Here is a 23143-nt window from a genome sequence, read left to right as displayed (position 1 = left end):
TTGGCAGACCCCATAGTAATAATCTTGAAAGGCAAGTATCAATAATGGATACTAAAATTAGTGGGTAAAAATGATTGGAAACAGTATTTGCAAAGGGAAAAATAATGATTTTATGTGGCTAAACCTGGCATTCACTATCTTACTCAAGTGACCTACATTAACATCACCAGTAATATGTTGACCAGTTAACATTATCAACATCAAGTACCTCCTGACATGATTCACCGAGATGGGGATAAAAAAACTTCTGTGGTCCTTATGCTAAAAATGTGTTATCCTTCCCAAAAAAAGCATAACTTCAATCTCATCATGAGGAAATATCAAGCAAACCCAAACTGAGAGACAAAGTAACTGGCCAGTACTCTTTAAAAATGTTAAGTCTGAGGAAGCATCCCAGATGGGAAGAGACTAAGGATACATAACAATTAAATGCAATATGGGGTCATGATTGGATTTTGGACCAGAAAAAGGACATTAGTGGAACAACTGGTAAAAATCCTGTAGGTTTGTAGATTAGTTAGTAGTATTGTTATCAGTGTTAATTTTCTGGTTTAGGTCATTGTACTATGGTTATGTAGGATATTAACAGTAAAAGAAGCTGCTGGGTGAAGGGTAAACAAACTCTATGTACTATTTTTGCAACTTTTTTGAAAATCTAAAATTATTTTAAAATTAAGAGTTAAAATAAAGAAGTATATTACAGATATATTACAGCTGACCCTTAAACAACACGGGTTTGAACTGCATGGGTCCAATTATACGTGGATTTTTTTCAATAATAAATACTACAGTACTATACAATTTGCAGTTGGTTGAATCTGTGGATGCAGAACCTCAGATATGGAGGAACCAAAGGTACGGAGGAATAGCGTATATAGAGGGCTGACAATAAATGATACTTGGATTTTCAACTGCACAGAAGATAGGTCGGTGCCCCTAACTCCTGGGTTGTTCAAGGGCCAACCTTATATTTACTGAAGGAAAGATGTCAATGAAATATTCTAAAATGAAAAACAGGTCATAACACAGCATGTAAAATATGATCAAATTTTATTTTAAATATTAATCAGCATTCATTTAATTATTTGAGAGACAATGAATATGTATTCAATGAGAAGTGCCTCAAACTAAGCACAAAACATAAACATTAAATAAAACAAATAAAAATAAACAAACAAATAAAAAGTTAACAGTGACCATCTCCGGGTGATAAAATTATACAAGATGTTTGGTTTCTTTTATCTTTTCTTCAGTTTCTGAGTCTTTAGCAATGAGCATGTATTACTTTGTAATTATTAATAAGAAACAGGAGTTAAAAAAAAACAGGAAAACTAATTTTAAAAGAGAGTGAAAAAGAATAAGAAAAACTTAAAACAGAGCCACAAAAACTTATAAAGTGTAAGCTTATAAATGCATGAAGTATACGTAAGAAAACTGATATACATAAGAAACTGTTCCCTCCAGGAAACAGAAATGGGTGGTATAGGAAAACGGTGGAAAGATGCCTTTTAGTCATACAGACTTTTGCACCTTTGATTTTTGAACCGTAAGACTGAATTACCTATTCAAAAATAAGTAAATAAAACAAAATCAAACTTACAAAGCCTGTTTTTAAAAGAACTACTTATTTGTAATGAGTGAGCCATAAGTATGGCTTTAAATTTTATAGACCCACCCTAGAAGAAAACCTATCATTAACATAATTCATGATGTCTATAAAAAATAAAACAAAGCCCGATGCTCAAGACAACTGTAACTGGTCCTTATCCTAGGACCAGAGAGAAACTTCCCTCATGGAGCCGCATAAGGAGGCTGCTGTGTAACACAACTATTAAACCCTTCACTAACAGCTTTACTGGAGACCCAAGGAGATGATATCTAACAACTAATGTTTTAGAATAGTTGACCATAAAAGCTAACTAATCATGGCCAATTATTCTAAAACATCAGTGTTGTTGCTTTTTTTTTCATAAAGTCTCTCAACTCTTAACTCATATATCAGATAAGCAAGAATTTCTTATTTAGTTACCTTGATGTACTTTTCCTATGGCTGATAATAAAAGCATATCATCTAGCAGAAGACAAACACTGTCTTTGAGCTTCCCATACCAAGAAGGGTAAGCATTCAGCTTGTTCAAAACAAGTGGTATCCTTATATCTCTAGCCTAGAAGACCCAAGAAACAGTGTCATCCCAGTAGCAATAAACATACCTAGCATACAGATCTTGGTTTCTAAATGATATTCTCCAATAGAAGGAACAAGGGCTCCTTGGAGAAGTGGTCAATTCTAGGGCTGGACCAAGAAAAATATAAGATAAGCCTGGAGCATATTGTGGTTCCAGAAAGTAATACAGTGCTTAAAAAAAAAAAAAAAGTAGGAGGGAGGTATGTCAAAAGGACAAAGGAGACAACCTGAAAGAGGTCCCAATGGCCAAAGTAGTATGGATTATAATCCAGAGAATAAAACAAATACCCATGAGTTCACACTGATATAAATATAATTGAATAAATAAATATGGGAATTCCCTGGCAGTCCAGTGCTTAGGACTCGGCGCTATCACTGCCGTGACCCGGGTTCAATCCCTGGTTGGAAACTAAGATCCCACAAGCTGTGTGGCGTGGCCAATCCCATACCAAGAAGGGTAAGCATTCAGCTTGTTCAAAACAAGTGGTATCCTTATATCTCTAGCCTAGAAGACCCAAGAAACAGTGTCATCCCAGTAGCAATAAACATACCTAGCATACAGATCTTGGTTTCTAAATGATATTCTCCAATAGAAGGAACAAGGGCTCCTTGGAGAAGTGGTCAATTCTAGGGCTGGACCAAGAAAAATATAAGATAAGCCTGGAGCATATTGTGGTTCCAGAAAGTAATACAGTGCTTAAAAAAAAAAAAAAAGTAGGAGGGAGGTATGTCAAAAGGACAAAGGAGACAACCTGAAAGAGGTCCCAATGGCCAAAGTAGTATGGATTATAATCCAGAGAATAAAACAAATACCCATGAGTTCACACTGATATAAATATAATTGAATAAATAAATATGGGAATTCCCTGGCAGTCCAGTGCTTAGGACTCGGCGCTATCACTGCCGTGACCCGGGTTCAATCCCTGGTTGGAAACTAAGATCCCACAAGCTGTGTGGCGTGGCCAAAAAAAAAAAAAAAAAAAAAGGGCAGAACTAAATAGACATTTTTCTGAAGAGGAAATACAGATGGCCAACAGGCATATGAAAAGATGCTCAACATGGCTAATCATCAGGGAAATGCAAATCAAAACCACAATGAGATATCACCTTACACCTATCAGAATGGCTATTATCAAAAAGAAAACAAATAACAAATGTTGATGAGGATGTAGAGAAAAGGGAACCCTCCTACACTGTTGGTGAAAATATAAATTGGTGCAGCCACTTTGGAATACAATATGGAGGTTTTTCAAAAAACTAAAAACAGAACTACCATATGACCCAGCAATTCTACTCCTGGGTATATATTAAAAAAAAAAAAAAACTAATTGGAAAAGATACATGCACCCAATGTTCATAGCAGCATTATTTACAATTGCCAAGATATGGAAGCAACCTCAGTGTCCATCAACAGAAGAATGGATAAAGAAGATGTGGTATATGTATATATACAATGGAATACTACTCAGCCATAAAAAATAATGAAATTTTGCCATTTGCAGCAACATGGATGGACTTGGATGGCATTATGCTAAGTGAAATAAGTCAGAGAAAGACAAATGTGATATCACTTATATGTGGAATCTAAAAAAATACAACAAACTAGTGAATATAACAAAAAAGAAGCAGACTCAGAGATACAGAGAACAAACTAGTGGTTATCAGTGGGGAGAGGGAAGCGGGGAGGGGCAATATAGGAGTAGGGGATTAAGAGGTATAAACTATTATGTGTAAAATAAGCTACAACAATATATTCTACAACACAGGGAATATAGCCAATATTTTATAACAACTATAAATAAAGCATAACCTTTAAAAACTGAATCATTATATTATATACCTATAAATTATATAATATTATACATCAACTATGCTTCAATAAAGTAAATAAATAAATAAAACAAAAAAAAGAAGGAATGAGGGAAATAGAAAAGTCGCCATTAGAACACCACAGTAATGATTGCTGGAGGGAAGACCAAACTATAAATGCAAAAAGTAGTGGGCAAAAAGTTAAAGAGAAACAGGATGTTTACAGAGCCCCAAAGTATATCCCCCAAATGTTTACTACTTAAAAAGGGAAAATAGGGACTTCCCTGGCCATCCAGTGGCTAGGACTCGGTGCTTTCACTGCCAGGGCCCGGGTTCAATCCCTGATCAGGGAACTAAGATCCCACAAGCTGTACAGCATGGCCAAAGAATAAAAATAAAAAGGGAAAATAGTAATTTTGCAGTAGAGAAACCAGGCAGATATGTGTTGTACTGTACCATGAATATACAATCAGGAAAATCCAATCTATGGGAAACTCTACAAGTCAAATGGTCTAGGTTCTTAAACAGATAAATACTAAAGAAAAGGATGAGATGGACGGGAAATTTTAAAATTAAGGGAGACTTAAAAGACATACATAAACTTTTTTTGAAGACCATGACTAAGCTATCGTGTCTAGGGATGCTCATTTGGGTAATAAGACAAAAAGAAATGTCATTATTATAAAAAACAGAATAATGGTTACTTATGAGGGGGATGAGAGGCTGTGATTGAGATGGGGTATATGGAAAGGCTTCTAGGAAAAGTGGCAAAGTTCTGATTCTCGACTTGGATGATGGTTACAAAAGTGTTTGCCTTATAATGCACTGTGCAATACACTGCTGTGCGTAGTTTATTAATTCTGTATTTATTTAGCAATAAGTGTTTTGTTTTGTTTTTTTAAGTAGTGCTATCAGAAGTGTTCCTCCTGACCCTGACTCTCACAGCTGCATTGGAAACGGGTTTCTAAACAAGCACTCACAGTTTGAGCTCTGTCCTGACTCAAGAAGCTAAGCCCATAGTAATTCCCAATCTTTAGGTCAAAGGCTGAGGAAACACCAAAATATGACAGAAATGTTCCAAAATTATTCTTGACAAGATAGTATACAGTGAACTCCGGTGGAACAGCCATGCCTAAAGATTGCTAGCTAGTCACATAATATTATTATCTATGTGACTTTCGGCAAGTAACAATCTCTCTGTACTTTAATTTTATCTATAAAGTGGGGCTAACAATAGTATTTACATCATAAGCCATTGTAGAGGACTTCCCTGGTGGCACAGTGGTTAAGAATCTGCCTGCCAATGCAGGAGACACAGGTTTGAGCCCTGGTCCGGGAAGATCCCACATGCTGCAGAGCAACAAAGCCCGTGCGCCACAAGAGTCTCAATTACTGAGCCCGCGTGCTGCAACTACTGAAGTCCGCGCGCCCTAGAGCCCATGCGCTGCAACGAAGAATAGCCCCTGCTCACCGCACCTACAGAAAGCCCGTGCGCAGCAATGAAGACCCAATGCAACCAAAACTAAAATATATAAATAAATTTATTTATTTATTTATTTTTTAAAAAGCCATTGTAGAAATTAAATGTTTTTTAACATACCTAAACTGCTTAGAACAGTACCTGGCATGTGGAAAGCATTACATCAGTGTTAGTTATTATTATTTTTATTGGACTGAGAAGCACATTTTATCATGCAAGAAATTTGTATAAATTTTAGTTGCACTATCAAATAAACGGATGTATCTTCTGGAATCCAGAAGAAAGCTGGAAACAAGTGGCTTCAACAAACAATTCAGTTTGTTCAACAAATAATTACACGCAAATATTATATGCAAAGATGTCAAGTCTAAGCTCTTACCATCACACATATAAATTACAACTATCTTTATTACCATCTGTCAACTGGGAAACCTGGGAAAATTACTTAACTTCTCCAAACCTCAGTTTCTTCATCGGTAAAATGGGGAAAATAACACCATCTAACACACAGAAAAACTGGAGGATAAAATGAGGCTTACCATAGTCTCTGATACATAGTAAGTATTCTTAGGAAACTTAGCTCTAATTATTCATAAAACATCCATTCATTATGCCATTCCATAGTATCTATGGGACAACATCAAAACTCTAGCATTTAAAGTTTGAGGACATGAGGGGGACTTCTGGGGTACTAGTAATATTCTGTTTCTTAATCTGGGTCCTGGCTATATGGGCATATACAGTTTGTAAAAATTCCTTGAGCTCTACACTTATTACATGTCCATACTTCAGGAAGAAAGTTTTCCAAAAAAATCTTCAAACTCTGGCCCTAACCTAACCCCCATCCCATTACTCCCCTACTTCGGACATTTCACATCCTTCAACATTTCTTGATCCTGTTTATCTTCTACCTGGAACTCCCCTTTTTCTAATCTCCCTTTCCAAACTCTGCATCCTTCAAGAGTTAGCTCGAATTCCACAGCTTTAAGAAGCTGGAAAAGGAGGGGACCCTTTCTTCAGGGTCAGAACTCCAAAGGAGGAACTGGACGTACAAAGGAAGTACATTTTTCACAAATGATTATAATTATTATTATAATTATCTATCTCTCCCACTAGCCTATGGATCTTTGGCCCAAATTCTGTCTCTTTGCAGGCGCCAGCGTAAAACAATGTTTGATGAAGAACTTGAAGAACTATAAAGACACAGTAGGAAAAGATGCACTCCAAGTCCCAGACTGAGAATAAGCTTCTAAGCACGCTAACTCACACACTCTCCTCGCTTAGGCAGGACTGGTCCCCTCACTCAGGCTCCCGTCACACACCATCCCACACCCCAGAGGAACATCACATTGCGATCTCGCGCCAAATCCCCCTCCAACCAGCACGCCCTTTCCTCATCCCGACCCTTCCTCAGACCACGCTACTCAGCTCAGGACCCGAGTGGGACACACCCCCTCAGATCGCCACCCCGCAGGTGACCGGCCCCTAGTGCCCCAACCTCACCACACAGTCCCACGCCCACCCCCTTAGCAGCCCGCTTTCAGGCCCCGCCCTCCCGTCCTCTCTGAAAGAGCGGGTCAGTTCCCCCAGAATCTTGAGCTAGCGGCCACTGCCCCCGCCTCCCATTCACAGAGGCCAGGAGCGCACAGGCGGGGCCTAGCCGCCTACTCGAGCCGGTGGCCTCACCTCTCTTCCAAGAGCTCAGTGGGGACACCACCTCCACCCGCTCCGAGATAAACTCGGCCAGACTGGAGCGGAACAAGGCCGCCCGCACGGTCACTGCCACCACCAGCACCAGGGCCAAGGGAGCCGCCATGATAGCTAGGGCGGGCGCGCAGGCGGGAAGGGAAAAGCGAGGTGGAAGAGCCTCTCGACCTGTGTACCGCCCCGTGTAGTTCCGCGGCCCGGCGCGCCTAGCTGCTGTCGCCGGAGCTGCGAGACTGGGGACTACCACTCCCAGGAGGCCTTGCGGCGAAATAGGGCGGGACGACGGAAAGCGGGGCGACTCGAGCTCGTAGCAAAGTGCTGGGCGACGTCTCCTAAGGTAGCAGGTGAGTTGTAAAAGCGCCCAGGAGCCGAGGTGCTGCTGAAAGTAGATAGGTGAAGGTAGTAATCGTTCTAGATTACTGTGTGTAATCCTCCTGTGTGTATGTTTTTAATGTTTGTTTCCCTTTTTGTGTTTTTAAAAGAGTATTATATATGTGTTCATTTATTTATTCTACAATTGTTGATAGACTACAAACTGTATGCCAGGCACTGTATTGGTTCTGAGGATACAGTTACAGATTTATTAGTTCTGCGGCCTTGAACAAGTTGCTTAACCTTTCTGTGCCTCAGGTCCCTCATCTGAAGAATGTGCTGGTTGTTGGCTTGTTGTGGGCTAGCTAGAAACGATTGAGGAATGCTTAGAAATGTTGCTAGTTGCTTTTAAACACAGCCATTATCAAAAATTAAATTATATAAGCTTACAATTAAACAAGTTATGTAAAAAACAAGATAATAAATACTCAAAACACATCACTTCCTAATTATTTTACTACACTCTCGTTTTATCTGTGGTCTTGAGTTTACCACTGCTATTATCACTATGGCAAATACTGTATAATGGTATTATACGTATTCAGCAACTTCAGGTTGATAGTTTAAAATCCCAACCTATGGGAGTCTTTACACCATAGAAATGGGCAAACAGTACAAATTGGGTTTCTGGAGTTTGGAGTGCCATTGATAAGCATAAGTAGCACACCACTTTGTTAATTAATGTATGAAAAGTGCTTATGGTGAGTGCTTAAATGTTAGCTATAGTAATTAAAATATTAAATAAATATATAAGGAATTTAAGACCTGTGAAAGAAATGAAACAGGTTGCCTAATCAAGAACGACTTGGTGAAAGAACTCCAAGATGACACAAACAGATGGAGAGATATACCATGCTCCTGGATTGGAAGAATCAACATTGTGAAAAATGACTATACTACCCAAAGCAATCTACAGATTCAATGCAATCCCTATCAAATTACCAATGGCATTTTTCACAGAATTAGAACAAAAAATTATACAATTTGTATGGAGACACAAAAGACCCCAAATAGCCAAAGCAATCTTGAGAAAGAAAAACGGAGCTGGAGGAATCAGGCTCCCTGACTTCAGACTATACTACAAAGCTACAGTAATCAAGACAGTATGGTACTGGCACAAAAACAGAGATACAGATCAATGGTACAGGATAGAAAGCCCAGAGATAAACCCACGCACTTATGGTCACCTAATCTATGACAAAGGAGGCAAGAATATACAATGGAGACAAGACAGCCTCTTCAATAAATGGTGCTGGGAAAACTGGACAACTACATGTAAAAGAATGAAATTAGAACACTCCCTAACACCATACACAAAAATGAACTCAAAATGGATTAAAGACCTAAATGTAAGACTGGACACTATAAAACTCTCGGAGGAAAACATAGGAAAAACACTCTTTGATATAAATCACAGCAAGCTCTTTTATGACCCACCTCCTAGAGTGATGAAAATTAAAACAAAAATAAGCCAATATAACCTAATTAAACTTAAAAGCCTTTGCACAGCAAAGGAAACCATAAACAAGACGAAAGACAGGGCTTCCCTGGTGGCGCAGTGGTTAAGAATCTGCCTGCCAATGCAGAGGACACGGGTTCGAGCCCTGGTCCGGGAAGATCCCAAATGCCATGGAGCAACTAAGCCAGAGCACCACAACTACTGAACCTGCGCTCTAGAGCCCGCGAGCCACAACTACGGAAGCCCACGCATCTAGAGCCCATGCTCCGCAACAAGAGAAGACACCACAAGAAGAAGCCGGTGCACTACAATGAAGAGTAGCCCCCACTGGCCTCAACTAAAGAAAGCCCATGCGCAGCAATGAAGACCCAACACAGCCAAAAATTAATTAATTAATTTTTAAAAATCACTTGGGAAATGTATTTTTTTAAATGTAAATTTCCTAGTTCTGCCCTAGAGACTGTGGTCTGGGGTGGAGCCAGGAACCTGCATTCTTAATCTCTCCAGATTATCCTGATGCTGGTGGTTCAGGAGCCATACACTGAAAAACATTACCCTGAAGGCCTAGGTATCCAGTAGTTTATGCAAAAAAAGATGAAAATAGTAATAATAGCTAGCAAATATTCAGTGCGTATTGTGTGCTAAGTATTATTTTAAGTGCTTTACATGCTGTTTACAATACAAATTATATATATATATATAATTATACATATACAAACACACACACTCACACACACACACACATACTACAGGTACTATAATTTCCCCATCACCACACGCAGATGAGGAAACTAAGACACAGGGGATTTAGTCATTTGTCTGGGGTCACACAGCTAATAAGTGGCAGAACCAGGATCCAGATGTTGTGGTTAAGCTTCTATGCGTGAGAAAATGAGAGGAATTTGGGTTGGGTTTAATTGAGTTAGGTTGGGTTGTTTTGTTGTTGTAGCTGAGAAGGAAGGGTCGAGAATTGAAGTGAAGGAAATAATGAAGGAGCAAACAAGGTGATTTCTCTCCTGACATCCCAGATGATGTATGGGTTACCTAGAGAAGAAGGAATTGAGGCTCTGAGTAACCAGCTTTAAGCCACACACCTGGGTAGTTTTTTCTTTAGCATTTATTGAACACCAACCATTGCCAGATCCTGCACTAGGCTATGGAGTTACACTTTATCAAGTACATTTTTTTCTACTCCAAACAGCAAACTGATTTTGGCCATCTTTACCGTAAAGGAAATTAACTAGGAGGCTATGAGGGAGCTCAACCGGGTGAAAGAGAAGCCTGGGGAACCAGACTTCAGGAGGATTCAAGGGTGGATTCAAGAGATATTTTGGAGGGAGCATTGATCCATTGTTTCCCAAATTCCCCTATTTCTCATCCCCGGCACTCAGACCCTGGCTCCTGTAAAGGTCTGAGACTTTCATTAATAAAAAATTGAGACAGAAACTTAGAGCAACAATCTCAGATTGAGGAGTATACAAAATCTTTAAACAGGGCTTTTTCCCTCCCTGGCTGCCTGATGAGCAGCCACCATTTTCTTTTTAATGTTTTTAAAAATTAATTAATTAATTTATTTTTGGCTGCGTTGTGTCTTCGTTGCTGTGCGCGGGCTTTCTCTAGTTGCGGCGAGCGGGGGCTTCTCTTTGTTGTGGTGCGTGGGCTTTTCATTGCGGTGGCTTCTCTTGTTGCGGAGCACGGGCTCTAGGCACGTGGGTTTCAGTAGTTGTGGTTCACAGGCTCAGTAGTTGTGGCGCACGGGCTTAGTTGCTCCTTGGCATGTGGGATCTTCCCGGACCAGGCGCAAACCCATGTCCCCTAAGTTGGCAGGTGGATTCTTAACCACTGAGCCACCCAGGAAGTCCCGAGCAGCCACCATTATGTGACACAGTAACCAGCCAGGCAAGGAAATTCATGACATACCAACTGTTTCTGCAGAAACACATGGTCATAGTGGTCCTTTATCCTGGGAAGGCAACAGTACCTAAGACAGAACTTGAGAAAAACTAACCAAGATGTAACCAAGAGAACACACCAGATGTCTTTGTCTTCAGATATGAAGCCACTTTGGTGGTGGCAAAACAACAGACTTTTATAAATTTTACAATTTATTGGATTATGCAAAGAGAAATCAACCCGAACAGAGATTTGTAAGATATGGCCTGGATGAGAAGGAAAGAACTCAAGAAAATCAGCAAAAGAAATATAAGAACAGAGTGAAAAAAGTCAGGGTTGCTATAAAAGTGAAAGGAAGGATTAAAGATACAGCACTGACTTGATCTGTGTTTGTGCAGATTTTTCACCAGAAGACAATAAATTATATAAAAACTTAAAAACAATGACAACTCAACAAGCGGGGGTGAGTTGAAGACAGTGGCATGTAGGGAAAAATGAAGGCATCCTTGAGATTGAAAAAGTAAGAAAGATCTGGTCTAGTTCATCATACAGAGTGGGAAATTAAGGCCCTGGCAGGAGCAGTGCCTGGCCCAGGATCACACAGCAAGTCAGTGGTGGCACCAGGCCCAGAAATCATGGTTCTCAGCATTTGTCTCCTATGCTGGCTGCCTCTTGCTCCTGGGCTGGGTCTCTGGTGAGGCCCCTTGGGAGATCCGCACCAGTTCCCCCCTCAACCCTTGGACCCAAGTATTGTAAGGGCCCAAAAGGAACCAGAGATCTGGTCTTACATAATGCCCTGAGGACACGTTTCCGGGAGCTAGTACCTCAAGCCCTCTCAATTTCCTTCATGTCCCCTACCACAACTGCCCACTATTGCAAAAGCCATCCTGTTAGGAAAACCAAGATGTAAACTAGCCCTCCAAAGGCTAAAGATTGGCTCTCCCTCCCCCAGCCTCTTCTCTCTGAACCTCTCTCACTCTTCAGGAGCCACACCCTCCATAATTATGCATCCAGATCCCTCATGCCCTCCCCCCAAATACACACTGCTCTGGGAAAGGAGACAGGTATAGTGGGCTTTGCTTACTGCTTTCTGGTATCCATTCCCTCTTTCCCTTTTCCTAACAGGACCCTGAATTCTCAGCCAGGTGATCTGAGTGAGATTGACCTCACTCTCACTCATTTCCAGGAATGAGCCCTAAATGGCTTAAATTGACCAATACGTTCCAAATCCCTAGCCACAGTGATTGGTCCAGGCATGAGCGTATGACCCAAATCAGGTCAATCAGAGCCAACAAGACTCAGTTCTGGAATTTTGGACTGAGCCATTTGGGCAATAGGCCTTTTCTTTTCCTCGGGTTTGAGCTTGGAAGCACCCAGACCCAGGAGCAGCTGGTAACTTACACATATAAGACAAAGTAAGGCAAGGCCAAGGCTAAGGCCTGACTGATTCTACCAGTAAAGATACAACGAGCCAGTTTTTTATTTAAATGGTTTATTATTTACATAGACAGCAAGAAGAACAAGCCAGCTTCCTGTGATCCTTGTTCCACACACCAAAAAGGATGACACTGAAACAAAAGGGGCTGAACAATTGTAACATGGGTTGTAGGATACCCTATTGCTGAGGAGCCAATCCTAGAGTGCAGTTAACAGGTTTTTTATTCTGCAGCTCCATTCTGAGTAGGGAGGGCAGAAAGCCCCATAGCTCATCAGAACCTGGGAAGCAATAAGAAAACAGTCTCAGGGCAGCCTCCCAGGTGAGATAGGGACGCAAGTAGAAGGTGGCCTTACTGCCTTACAAGCCTTCCATTCTCTCATGTTCTGGGAGGATCACAAGGCATTCTGCCAAGACTTAGATAAGCTTTTCATACCTTTGCCAGTGTGGCCTATATGAATGAATACATGCAAGGTCATCGCGGTGCCATGGCAGAGGCATTCCCTTACAGTATCACTGTGTTCACAAAGAGAGGGCCTGTCAAAAATTAAGCCAACTCCTAGGAAGTGTTTTGGAGAAATTAGAAAAGACTAGATCTTAGTTCCATTATTTGGGCCACTGGATCAAGCCTTGCCTGCAGCAATTGTTGATGGACATTTCGACCAATTCCTTTTCTAATTTAATCCAGTTTGAGTTGGATCATTAGTTACTTGCAACCAAAATCTCTTACCCAATACAACAGAAGATGGAACTCAGCCTCCCAAAGGACTCTCAACTCGTATACTTCCCTGACTTCAATTACCACTTGTATGTTGATGACTCTCAGATCTTTATTTCCAGCTCAGAAATTTCCAGATTTCTCTTGTTGAGATTCAGACATTATGCATCAAACTACCTCCTAGACATTGCCACATGGTTATCACAAAGTCACTTTAAACTCCAGTTATCTAAAACTGAGCTCAGTGTCTTCTTTCCAACAACTCACTCTTCCTCCTTAATTCCTTATCTCTGTGAGTGGCAGCACTAATCTTTCAGTTGCTCAGCCAAAAACCTAGGAATCAGCCCTGATACCTCCCACTTTCCCATCCCTTATATACCTTCAAGTTTTGACCTAAATATCAGTCAAATCCACCTACTCCTCTCCATCTTCACTGCCACCACCCTGGTCTAAGCCACCAGCATTTCTCACCTACATGTCTGCTATTCTCTCCTGACTGGTCACCTGATGCCACCCTCCATTCACCAACCATTCTCCATGTCTGACATTTGTTGTTGAATGAATGAACAAATGAATGAATGAATATCACTAACCTCTCACTTAAAACCCTTCACTGGCTTTCTTTTACACTTAGTTGAAGAATGAAATTTCTTGAGACAGTTCATAGACTGTTCATCTATCCCCTTACCTATCTCTCTTGCCTCATCCCCTACTTTTCTGCCCTATTTGCATCTGAAAAAATAAACTATCAGTGGTCATTGCCTTGGTACATTATGCTTTGTACACCCCACCAGCTACCCAACAGCATCTGTCCTCACTTAGCAAAGTCCCACTTATCCTTCAAGGCTCCTTCTTAGGAAGACTTTGATTTCATCAAGGAGTCAGTTCTTTCTATATGCTTCCAAAACACTTAGCAGCTGCCTCTAACCTGCACTCTAATGATCACTATCTGATAATTCTGTTACCTGAAGTTCTTGGGAGTCTGATTCTTCTCTTCATTGTGTCTACTGAATCTTATTCATGGTGGATTGTTTCCTCATGTATTTCATCAGTTTTTTCCTTGTGGATTATCAGCTGTTTAGAAGGGCTTTATATACAGGAATTCTGTGTAACCTGTAATGGCTGGGGGAAGACGGGGGGTCCACGGAGGAGATCCAAAGAGGATTTGCATTAGTTTCTGCTAGGCATCTGAGAGATACTTTTGGAGTAGGTCTCCTTTGTTGTTAATTTATCAGCCTTGGAGATTCCTAGACATGCAGGTGATGTAAATATGAACCCCACACTCATCACCCCATACTCATCAAGGGCAGGCATGCAGTTTCAAATTCTCAGAAGATAGCTTCTTTCCCCCACCCTAAGACCAGGTCAGGATGGACATATATCCTTTTTGTCTTCTTTGCTAGTACTCAGATGTTTGTTTGTTTGTTTTCCCCTAGTCTGCACTTTCACTGTGGGTATAGCCCTTCAAGTGTCCTAGATTTATCAAGGGTCTCAGTTCCAATCCCTAACTTCATGTAAGCCCAAGCCTTCATCTCCCCAAATGTCTGTTAAAACCCAAATGGTTGCAGGTACATTAAATGTTAAATGATCGTATTTAAAAGGATGTTTGGGACTTCCCTGGTGGCACAGTGGTTAAGAATCCGCCTGCCAACACAGGGGACATGGGTTCGAGCCCTGGTCCAGGAAGATCCCACATGCTGCAGAGCAACTAAGCCCGTGCACCACAACTACTGAGCCCGCGAGCCACAACTACTGAGCCTGCATGCTGCAACTACTGAAGCCCATGCTCCTCAACAAGAGAAGCCACCACAATGAGAAGCCCACGCACCACAACAAAGAGTAGCTCCCACTCGCCACAACTAGAGAAAGCCCGCACGGAGCAACAAAGACCCAAAAAATAAATAAATTTATACAAAATAAAAAAAAATAAAAGGATGTTCATTGTTTTTATTTCCAGCATTTCCATGTGTTATATAGCAGGAAGTTCCAGATATTGTCAGAAAAGGAAGTCCAGCTCAATACTTAGTAGACAGAACTGTCCCTGTCTGTTTACTTGTCTATTTTCTCCATGAGCATCAAGCTCTGAGAGGGCAGAGACAGGGTCTGACTCATCTCTGAGTCAAGACACCCAGCTTAAGACCCTCCCCCTCCAGAGTAGAAGTTCAGTGCATTTGTTGATACCAAACCTCCGCTCAGACACTCGTATTGAAGGGGAGCTCAATTTCTCCCACTCCCAAGGTAGCCTTTCCTTCGGAGAGAGTCATGTCACCTGGGTGACCATCTGGCAAGTGGGGGACAGCCTGCCCGTTTTCTGTGTTCATTCCTCCCAACACTTGGCTTATCCACTCAGGATTCTGCAGAGTAGGGCTCAGGGTCTGGATGATCCCAGTGATAACTGGGACTTTGAGCTTTGATCCAGGAGAAAGAACAGAGGCCAGTTCAAGATGAAAACCTAAGGTTCTCATGCACCGTTAGTGGAAGTTAAATTGGTACAACATTGTGGGAGAGCAATTTGATGGCATCTATTGAAATGTTAAGTATGTATACCTATCAATCTTGCAATTCACTTCTCTGATTCTATTCTATTCATAGAAGAGGAGTCACTGTTACATTGTTTGTGGCAGCAAAAAATTGAAAGCCACCCAAATGTCCATCAATATGTGATAAACTAAATAAGCTTTCTTCTGCCATACAATGGGAAACTGTAAGATGGTTTTTGGTTTTGTTTTTAATGAGGAAGATCTGTGTATATTGACATAAGTAGAACTCCTGTGTCATATTACTGAGTGAAATATGTGAGTCTGCAGGACAGAGTATATCATATGACATTTAAAAAAAATTAATTAATTTATTTTTGGCTGCGTTGGGTCTTTGTTGCTGCGCACGGGCTTTCTCTAGTTGCGGCGAGCGGGGGCTGCTCCTTGTTCTGGTGTGCAGGCTTCTCATTGCTGTGGTTTCTCTTGTTGCAGAGCATGGGCCCTAGGTGCACAGGTTTCAGTAGTTGTGGCACGTGGACTCAACAGTTGTGGCTGCAGGTTCCAGAGTTCAGGCTCAGTAGTTGTGGCGCATGGGCTTAGCTGCTCTGCGGCATGTGGGATCGTCCCGGACCAGGGCTCGAACCCGTGTCCCCTGCATTGGCAGGCAGGCTCTCAACCACTGCACCACCAGGGAAGTCCTATCATATGACATATTTATGTAGAAAAATACAAACGAACCTACAAGCAGTATAAATTGGTACATCCTAGAGGCTATTTGGCAGTACCTATCAACCTTTTTCTTTCTTTTTTTTGGCTCTGTTGGGTCGTCATTGCTGCACGTGGGCTTTTCTCTAGTTGCGGCGAGCAGGGGCTACTGTTCGTTGCGGTGCACGGGCTTCTCATTGCGGTGGCTTCTCTTGTTGCAGAGCACGGGCTCTAGGCCACAGTAGTTGTGGCACATGGGCTTAGTAATTGTGGCGCACGGGCTTAGTTACTCCGCGGCATGTGGGATCTTCCCGGACCAGGGCTTGAACCCATATCCCCTGCATTGGCAGGTGGATTCTTAACCCCTGCACCACCAGGGAAGACCCCAGCTTTTAATCATTGAGCCTTTGATTAGAGTCTACTCTATGCCAGGCCCAGCACAGGCTGAGTGATGGGAGTATATGAGATCCTGCCTTTGGGATGCCCACCGTCTACCTGGGAAAACACATACACACAATTAGCCACCATGACTTACTGCTTATTGAACAAATAAATAACTGTATTGTCCATCAAGGTAGTTCTGGACCATGGGTGAGGACAGGAAAAGCTACCTAGAGGAAGAAGGGGTGAGTAGAATCTTGAAGACAGGAAAGCTCTGAATTCAGAAAGGGCTGAAGAGGGCATTCCAGGAAAGAGCTTGAGCCAAAGTGTGGTTGTGGGAGAGAGTTGAAGAGACAATGAAGAGTTTGACCTTAGAACAAGGTGTGTGTAAGTGAAGAAGGGGAATAAAGCTGGAGAGAACTGGGGCTGGATCATGGAAGGCCACAAATGCTGTATTAAGGAGCATGGTACTGTGGGAGCCACAGAAGGTTTTAGAGCAGGCAAGTGGTGTGACAAGAGAGGCATGTTAGAGATTATTTAGTTTAAGTCAGCGAGCAAGAGAGGGTATGAGGTTAGCAGGAAGCAGATGTGATGGGCAGAGACTCAGGGTTGCAAAGAATGAGGATGCTTTGGGGACACCCCTCCAAGGGCCCAAACACTGCTCTACATCCCCTACACCCCAGTCAAACCTCTGGGTATTATTTCCAGGATACTACTCCTATTTGCTAGGACTGAGGAGTCCTTCTAGGGTTTGATATTAGGCTGGGATTTTATCACCAGAGCAGAAGCTCTGGCCTAGCTCACCCCCTGCCTCCTGATGGACCAGAGGGACAGCTCTCAGACCCATCCCCACCAGTTCTGCTCTACTAAGAAAGGACCCAGAACCTCTGGAGACTCTGAGGATGTGTATTTGTAGTCTTTCAGGCATTTCCTAGGCCACTGGGAATGCTGGGGGCCTAGAATATGGGATTGGAAGAAACCTGAGGATGGAGAGTTTGAAAGAATATCTAAAAGGAAACTTGGGACTTCCCTGGTGGCTCAGTGGTTAAGAATCTGTCTGCCAATGCAGGGGACACGGGTTCGATCCCTGGTCCGGGAAGATCCCACATGCCGCGGAGCAACTAAGCCCGTACGCCACAACTACTGAGCCCGTGTGCCACAGCTACTGAAGCCCATGCGCCTAGAGCCCGTGCTCTGCAACAAGAGAAAACCACCGCAATGAGAAGCCCTCACACCACAACGAAGAGTAGCCCTTGCTCGCCGCAAATAGAGAAAGCCCGTGCGCAGCAGCAAAAAAATAAAATAAAAAGTAACTGGATATGTTAGATTTGACAGATAAGGAAATTGAGGCCCAGAGAGGTAACGTGACTTGCTTGGGGTCACACAGCAAGTTTGGGGGAAATCAGGGCTGTGCCCAGGTCTCCTGGGGGAGGCTGAAGCACTCTGGGGTTTTGATAATCTGGTGCACGTAGAGTGGAGAGAGTTGGAGCCAGGAACTATGGGTTCAAATCCTGGCTCTGCCATTTACTATAGCTGTGTGACCTTGGGAAGTCACTTAGGCTCTCTGAGGCTGTTTCCTCAACTGGAAAAGGAGGATAACACCCACCTTTTGGGATTGTTGTGACGATCAAAACATATATAAAGCAGTATAGCACAGTGCCTGGCACTCAGTAAGTGTTCAATAAATGTCAGCTACTGGTCTGGCAGCAACAATAGTTTCTGTTGAGTGTATTATTGAATATGAATCTACATACTAACAGTTAGTGAGATTTGTCTGTTTCCGTGTGTGTAAATCCGGGCTAATTACCAGTCCCTGTCCTGTCACTTTTCTGTCCAGCCCCTGCAGCAGAATGGGTTAATAAGGTGTGTAAATGTTCCAGTGCTGAGCACTCAATGGTTATTCAGCCCAGAGCAATTCCTCTCCAAGTCCTACTCCGCAAAATTTCCTGTCAGCCTAACCAACTCTTCTATACTGCCGGGTGCTCCCCTGGAACCAGAGAAAAGGGATGTCCCCCGCCTCTCAAGCCTGCCCAGCTGAGGAAAAATGGGGTGGGAAAGCAGCGAACGCGTACGCTGAGAAGGTGAGACAGAAAAGGGAGAGCAGTGAGAAGGGTGGTGAGGAGGAGGGAGGTGCACGAACGTGGTGTGGAGTTGAGAAAAGGGTAGAGATTGAGGGACGTGTATGTAGGATGCAGGTGAAAGGACAAGAGGGGCAGTGCGAGAGGTGAGGGCGCTGAGATATGCGGAGGGAGTGCAGGAAGATGGGGATCTCGTAGGAAGGAGTGGGAACCCTCCTCTTTGAGAGGTCCGTGGGTCGCCCAGGGGTAGGGGGTCCAAGCTTCCAGCAGTCGCTTCTCCGGGCCGCCGCCCCTAGGATCGGAGTCGGGATCCCGGGGAGGGAGCCACTAGCCAGCGAACAGTGGAGGAGGCGGGGAGGGGGGATCCGCAACCTGGGATTGGCCGCCGCTCCGCCGGTCGGTGACGCGAGGCGGGCGGGCCCCTTTGTGACATCACAATCAGCTGTTTGAACGTTCCAATTTGTGCCGTGAGCACAGCAGCGGCGGCTGCACAGAGTCAAAGCCCCGCGGGCGAGCGCAGCAGCCCTGAGCGTCCGACACGTACCCCAGCCGCCTTCCCGCCCAGCCCCCGCGATGCGGCCGCGCCTGTGATCAGCCGCCGACCCCGGGACGCCCCGCCTCACAACTACCTCAGCACCACCTCCGCCCGCCGCACCGCCCCAGTCCCCAGGTGAGTTCCGACCGGCTTTGGCCAGGGGGCTCCCGGAGCCTGGGGACACGCCCCGCGCCCCCAGCTCCCGGGTCTTTGTCTGTCTCCGCCGGCGGCCGCCGGGGCTACATTCCCGTCTCCGGATTGGCTGCCGCAAGCCCGGTAGACCATGACGTCTCTCGATTTGCATATGACATTGAGACGTCACCAAGGCCGGCACCGCCCCCCCCACCCCGTCTCGGCTCAGGTCGCTTGTCCTCCGGTGACCCGTTGGGCGCTGGGTCGGGGCTGGGCCTATGGGTGAGTGACGCTGAAAGGCAGCGGGACCGGAGGGTCCTCCAGTTTCCTGGGCTAATCCAGGAGCTGGGGTCAAGCCTCTGATCCCCTACTTTCTTCTTGCGACTTGAGAGAGGTTCCGAAGGCGCTACTGGGTCTAGGTTGGGGGGAGGGGGTTGTCAGGAGTTCAGGTGCCTCTGAAGCTTCGGCTCCAGGTCATTGGGGCAGCGCCAGATGGTGGTACAACCCCCTCCCTCTGGCTCCAGGTTCTGCACCCCTGGGACTAACATCATAACTTTCTCCGAATCCCTGACATGTGTGAAGCGCCCTAGCTGACGTCATTCCCAGCCCCCAAACGAGGGGTCTTAGACCCCATTTCATGGAAGGGAAACTGAGGCCCTGAGAGGGGAAATGGCTTACTCGAGGTCATGCAGCCAGTTAGAGTCATGCCTACCTAGTGAGTAGCAGATGCATTAGCCATGGGCACATAGCTAGTAGGAGCTCATTACAAGTAACAAGTTACACATCCTCCTTCCACTGAAGACTCTACCTTGGGCTAAGCACCATCAAAATTTGATAGAGCTCCTAGGTTTCCTCACTCCTGGATCTTTTTCCAGGAGGTCTCTGGAGATTGGGTCCCCTTTTGAGGCCCTGACCCTCACTCTGTTCTTTGGAGTTGCCAAGCCCAATAAAATCACTGCCTCCTAGCTGTTCTGACCACAGAAATGTGAGTCAATGCCTGCCTCAGGGTGTCTCCAATGTTGGGATGGAGGGGAGGTGAGAGTTCCCTCTTGGCTCTTCTTCACCTCCCAGCCCCAGAGTAGTCAGCTAGAGAGGACTGACCTGGCCTAGTGCTAGGGACTACAAGGCTTGTGCTGCTCCTCTCTGCTCACAGAGAGGGACCAGAGAAGGAGCTGGAGAAGGAGAGCCTCTGACTTTCCAAACAGATGGGCCTATGGGCTGGACCAGCAGTCCCATCCCAGCCTAGACTTTGCTGAAGGATGGCCTGGATGGGGTAGAGGTGGCTTGGGGCTCAAGTGTTATTCTGGGCACAGCTGCTATAGTTATTAAAGGGAACGGTTCTCCCTGGAGCAGAGCTGGGAAGGTAAGAACCAGGAACTGGCAGGGCTGGGAAAGAAAAATCCTGGGAGCCTCCCTCAGTGGTCATGAGAGGAGGCGGGCACTGGCTGGCTGGTGAGGTTGTCAGTTCTGGCTCTGTCACTGACTTTCTGTGTGACCTCAGGCAGGGAGCTTCCCCCACCCTAAGCCTCCCTTACCTCAATCTGTTTGTAATTTGAGGAGGCCCAGAGTAGACTCTGGTACACAGTGGGTGCTCTGGAAAATGCAGGATGAATCTTGGTGCCAGGAACCTCAGACCCTTTTATAGCTGAGAGAGGCAGTAACTTGATCAAAGTCTGACTCCTGTCTGACTTCCCTGTGTCCCCTTCATCATTATATTTTGGGGGGTTGTTTACTAAGGGCTTCCTGACTGTGTTCACTCCAGACTGAATGCTCAGTGACCTGGGGCTAGGCCTGCTCTGCCACCATCTAGCCGTGTGTCTTTGGGTAGACTTATGTCCTCTGATCCTCAGCTTGCAAAATGGGCTGGGTGAATACCATGGCTCCTGAAACACCTATTAACTTCCTTTTCATTTTCTCAAATGAAGCAGTAGGTCCTTGGAAAGAGGGTGTGCCTCAACAAGGCCCCAGTCTTCCCTTCCTTCAGGAGGGGCCAAAGTCTCTGGATTTTTGGTAACTGAGTCACTAACTCCCTGTGGCTACAGATGGGCTGGGATATGTGGCTTGTGCTGGGCAGGCACTAGTTGAGAGTGGCCCAACCTTTCATAATCCCTGAAGATCTACCACCAGGGAGGCCAACATCCAGACAGCACTTCCTTCTGGAGCCCACCGTGGATCCGCAAAATGTATAAGGACTCTCAGGGCATAGAGTTTAGGTGATTTTGTGGCAAGCGTGAAAATATACCCAGGGATTGGGAGAGGTAGCAACAACCATAAGAAATACCCCAGGTGGGTTAGCAATAAGAGTAGAATGCCTCCAGGGAATGGAAGTGTGGACATGCCCCCAGAAAGTTTTATAGAAAGTGTGGAAACATCCTTAGAGGAAGGTGACAAGTGGCTGAGTAGCAAAACTGTTGGCTATCTTCGGGGACATGTGGAGAGTCAAGCTCCAGGGACATCCAGGGGGCCTGACCAGCAGCCCCTAGCCCAGGTCTAGTCCTGAGGTAGGCTTGGTGTTTACATTCCTGGAGCAGGGGTCTCCTTCCTCATCTTCACTGAGGGAAGGACTGATTGAGGGCTTGAGTCCTGGTCAAACCCTCAGTCCTCATATTTAAGGGCTCCTGGGGTCTGATAGCTCCCTCCCTCCATCATCACCTCCCACTGACCCGCTGTCTCCCTGGGGCCAGGCAACATGATCTTCTTCCTCCTAGCCAGGGATGCTGCTCTTGAGCAGGAGTTTGGGAACAGGGAGTAGGAGGGGGGAGGGCCTGTGGGAATAGGATCTTCATCTGACAGACACAATTGAGGCCTATGCGATCACAGGGTGAGGATGGTAGCTGTTCTGTGGGATTTCTGCTAGCGAGCACTTTTCAAGCCACACAGGCTCAAGCAGTGGTTCTTAATCTCTGGGGTCAAGGACTGCTGTTTAGGAAATCATGATGAAAACCAGGGTCCTTCTTTTCAGAAAAATACACGTGGACCATGGCCCCAGGCCACTAAGTTAAAAATGCCTAATCCAGACAGATACCCAGCAAAGGCAATGGAGTATAGTGATCTGGAATCTGCATGGGTTAAAATCCTCTGTGTCTTACTAGCTTTGAGATTTGGGGCCAATTATCTTACATCTCTGAGCCTCAGTTTCTTCACCTATAGAAAAGGGATAATAATTATACCCACTTTCTAGAGTAATCATGGGGATTACATGAGGTAATATAGGTAAAGTGCTTAGTATAGTACTTGGCACATGAATGTTAGCTATATGATGATGATGATGGTGATGATAAATAATCACAATATTGGGCGATTTCTTCCTTGCTTGGAGAACTATTTTTACCCTTCAAGGTCCAGGTTGGATGTCCAATCCTCTGGGGAACCTTCCCTGACAGAGTCTGGTCATATATATCACTCCTAGAGCATGCAACAATATTAATAATTATTAATAATAAACTAGTTGATTAGTTTATTGAATGCTTACTCTGTGCCCAGGTGCTGTTCTGAGCACTTTGTGTTTAGCTCATTTAATTCTTATGAGAGCCCAGAGAGGATACTATTATTAGCTCATTTAATTCCTATAAGGGCTGAGAGGAGGATACTATTATCCTTGCCATTTGACAGATGAGAAAACTAAGCACAGGTAAGTTAAATAACTTCTAAGGTCATGCAGAAAACAAAAGCTTGAAGGCAGGCTGACATACCAGAAAGGGAACACAAACACACACACACACACACACAGACACACACACACACAGACACACACACACACACACACACACACACACA

At 44.4% G+C, this 23143-nt stretch overlaps 2 protein-coding genes across 4 annotated transcripts in view; one reads left to right on the top strand and one right to left on the bottom strand.

Annotated features, from left to right (window-relative positions):
- PIGU (phosphatidylinositol glycan anchor biosynthesis class U) overlaps nucleotides 1-7347 on the bottom strand; it is a 120674-nt gene extending 113327 nt beyond the window's left edge. Inside the window, exon 1 of the mRNA XM_024128344.3 lies at nucleotides 7161-7347. Within this exon, the coding sequence (XP_023984112.1) occupies nucleotides 7161-7290 (130 nt within the window). The 5' untranslated portion in view covers nucleotides 7291-7347. The remainder of the gene's footprint in view (nucleotides 1-7160) is intronic.
- Nucleotides 7348-7427: 80 nt separating this feature from the next.
- TP53INP2 (tumor protein p53 inducible nuclear protein 2) overlaps nucleotides 7428-23143 on the top strand; it is a 17787-nt gene continuing 2071 nt past the window's right edge. Inside the window, exons 1-3 of one of the 3 annotated variants that reach the window (XM_007120894.4) lie at nucleotides 7428-7525; nucleotides 18459-18702; nucleotides 19177-19369. The gene's annotated coding sequence lies outside the window, so the exon portion shown is untranslated. The remainder of the gene's footprint in view (nucleotides 7526-18458; nucleotides 18703-19176; nucleotides 19370-23143) is intronic. The other 2 variants (XM_028500066.2, XM_007120893.4) reach the window with 2 other exon arrangements.

The sequence above is a fragment of the Physeter macrocephalus genome, chromosome 14 (assembly GCF_002837175.3).
Source record: "Physeter macrocephalus isolate SW-GA chromosome 14, ASM283717v5, whole genome shotgun sequence".
Lineage (NCBI taxonomy): Eukaryota > Metazoa > Chordata > Mammalia > Artiodactyla > Physeteridae > Physeter > Physeter macrocephalus.
This window is presented reverse-complemented; position numbering and strand designations above follow the sequence as displayed.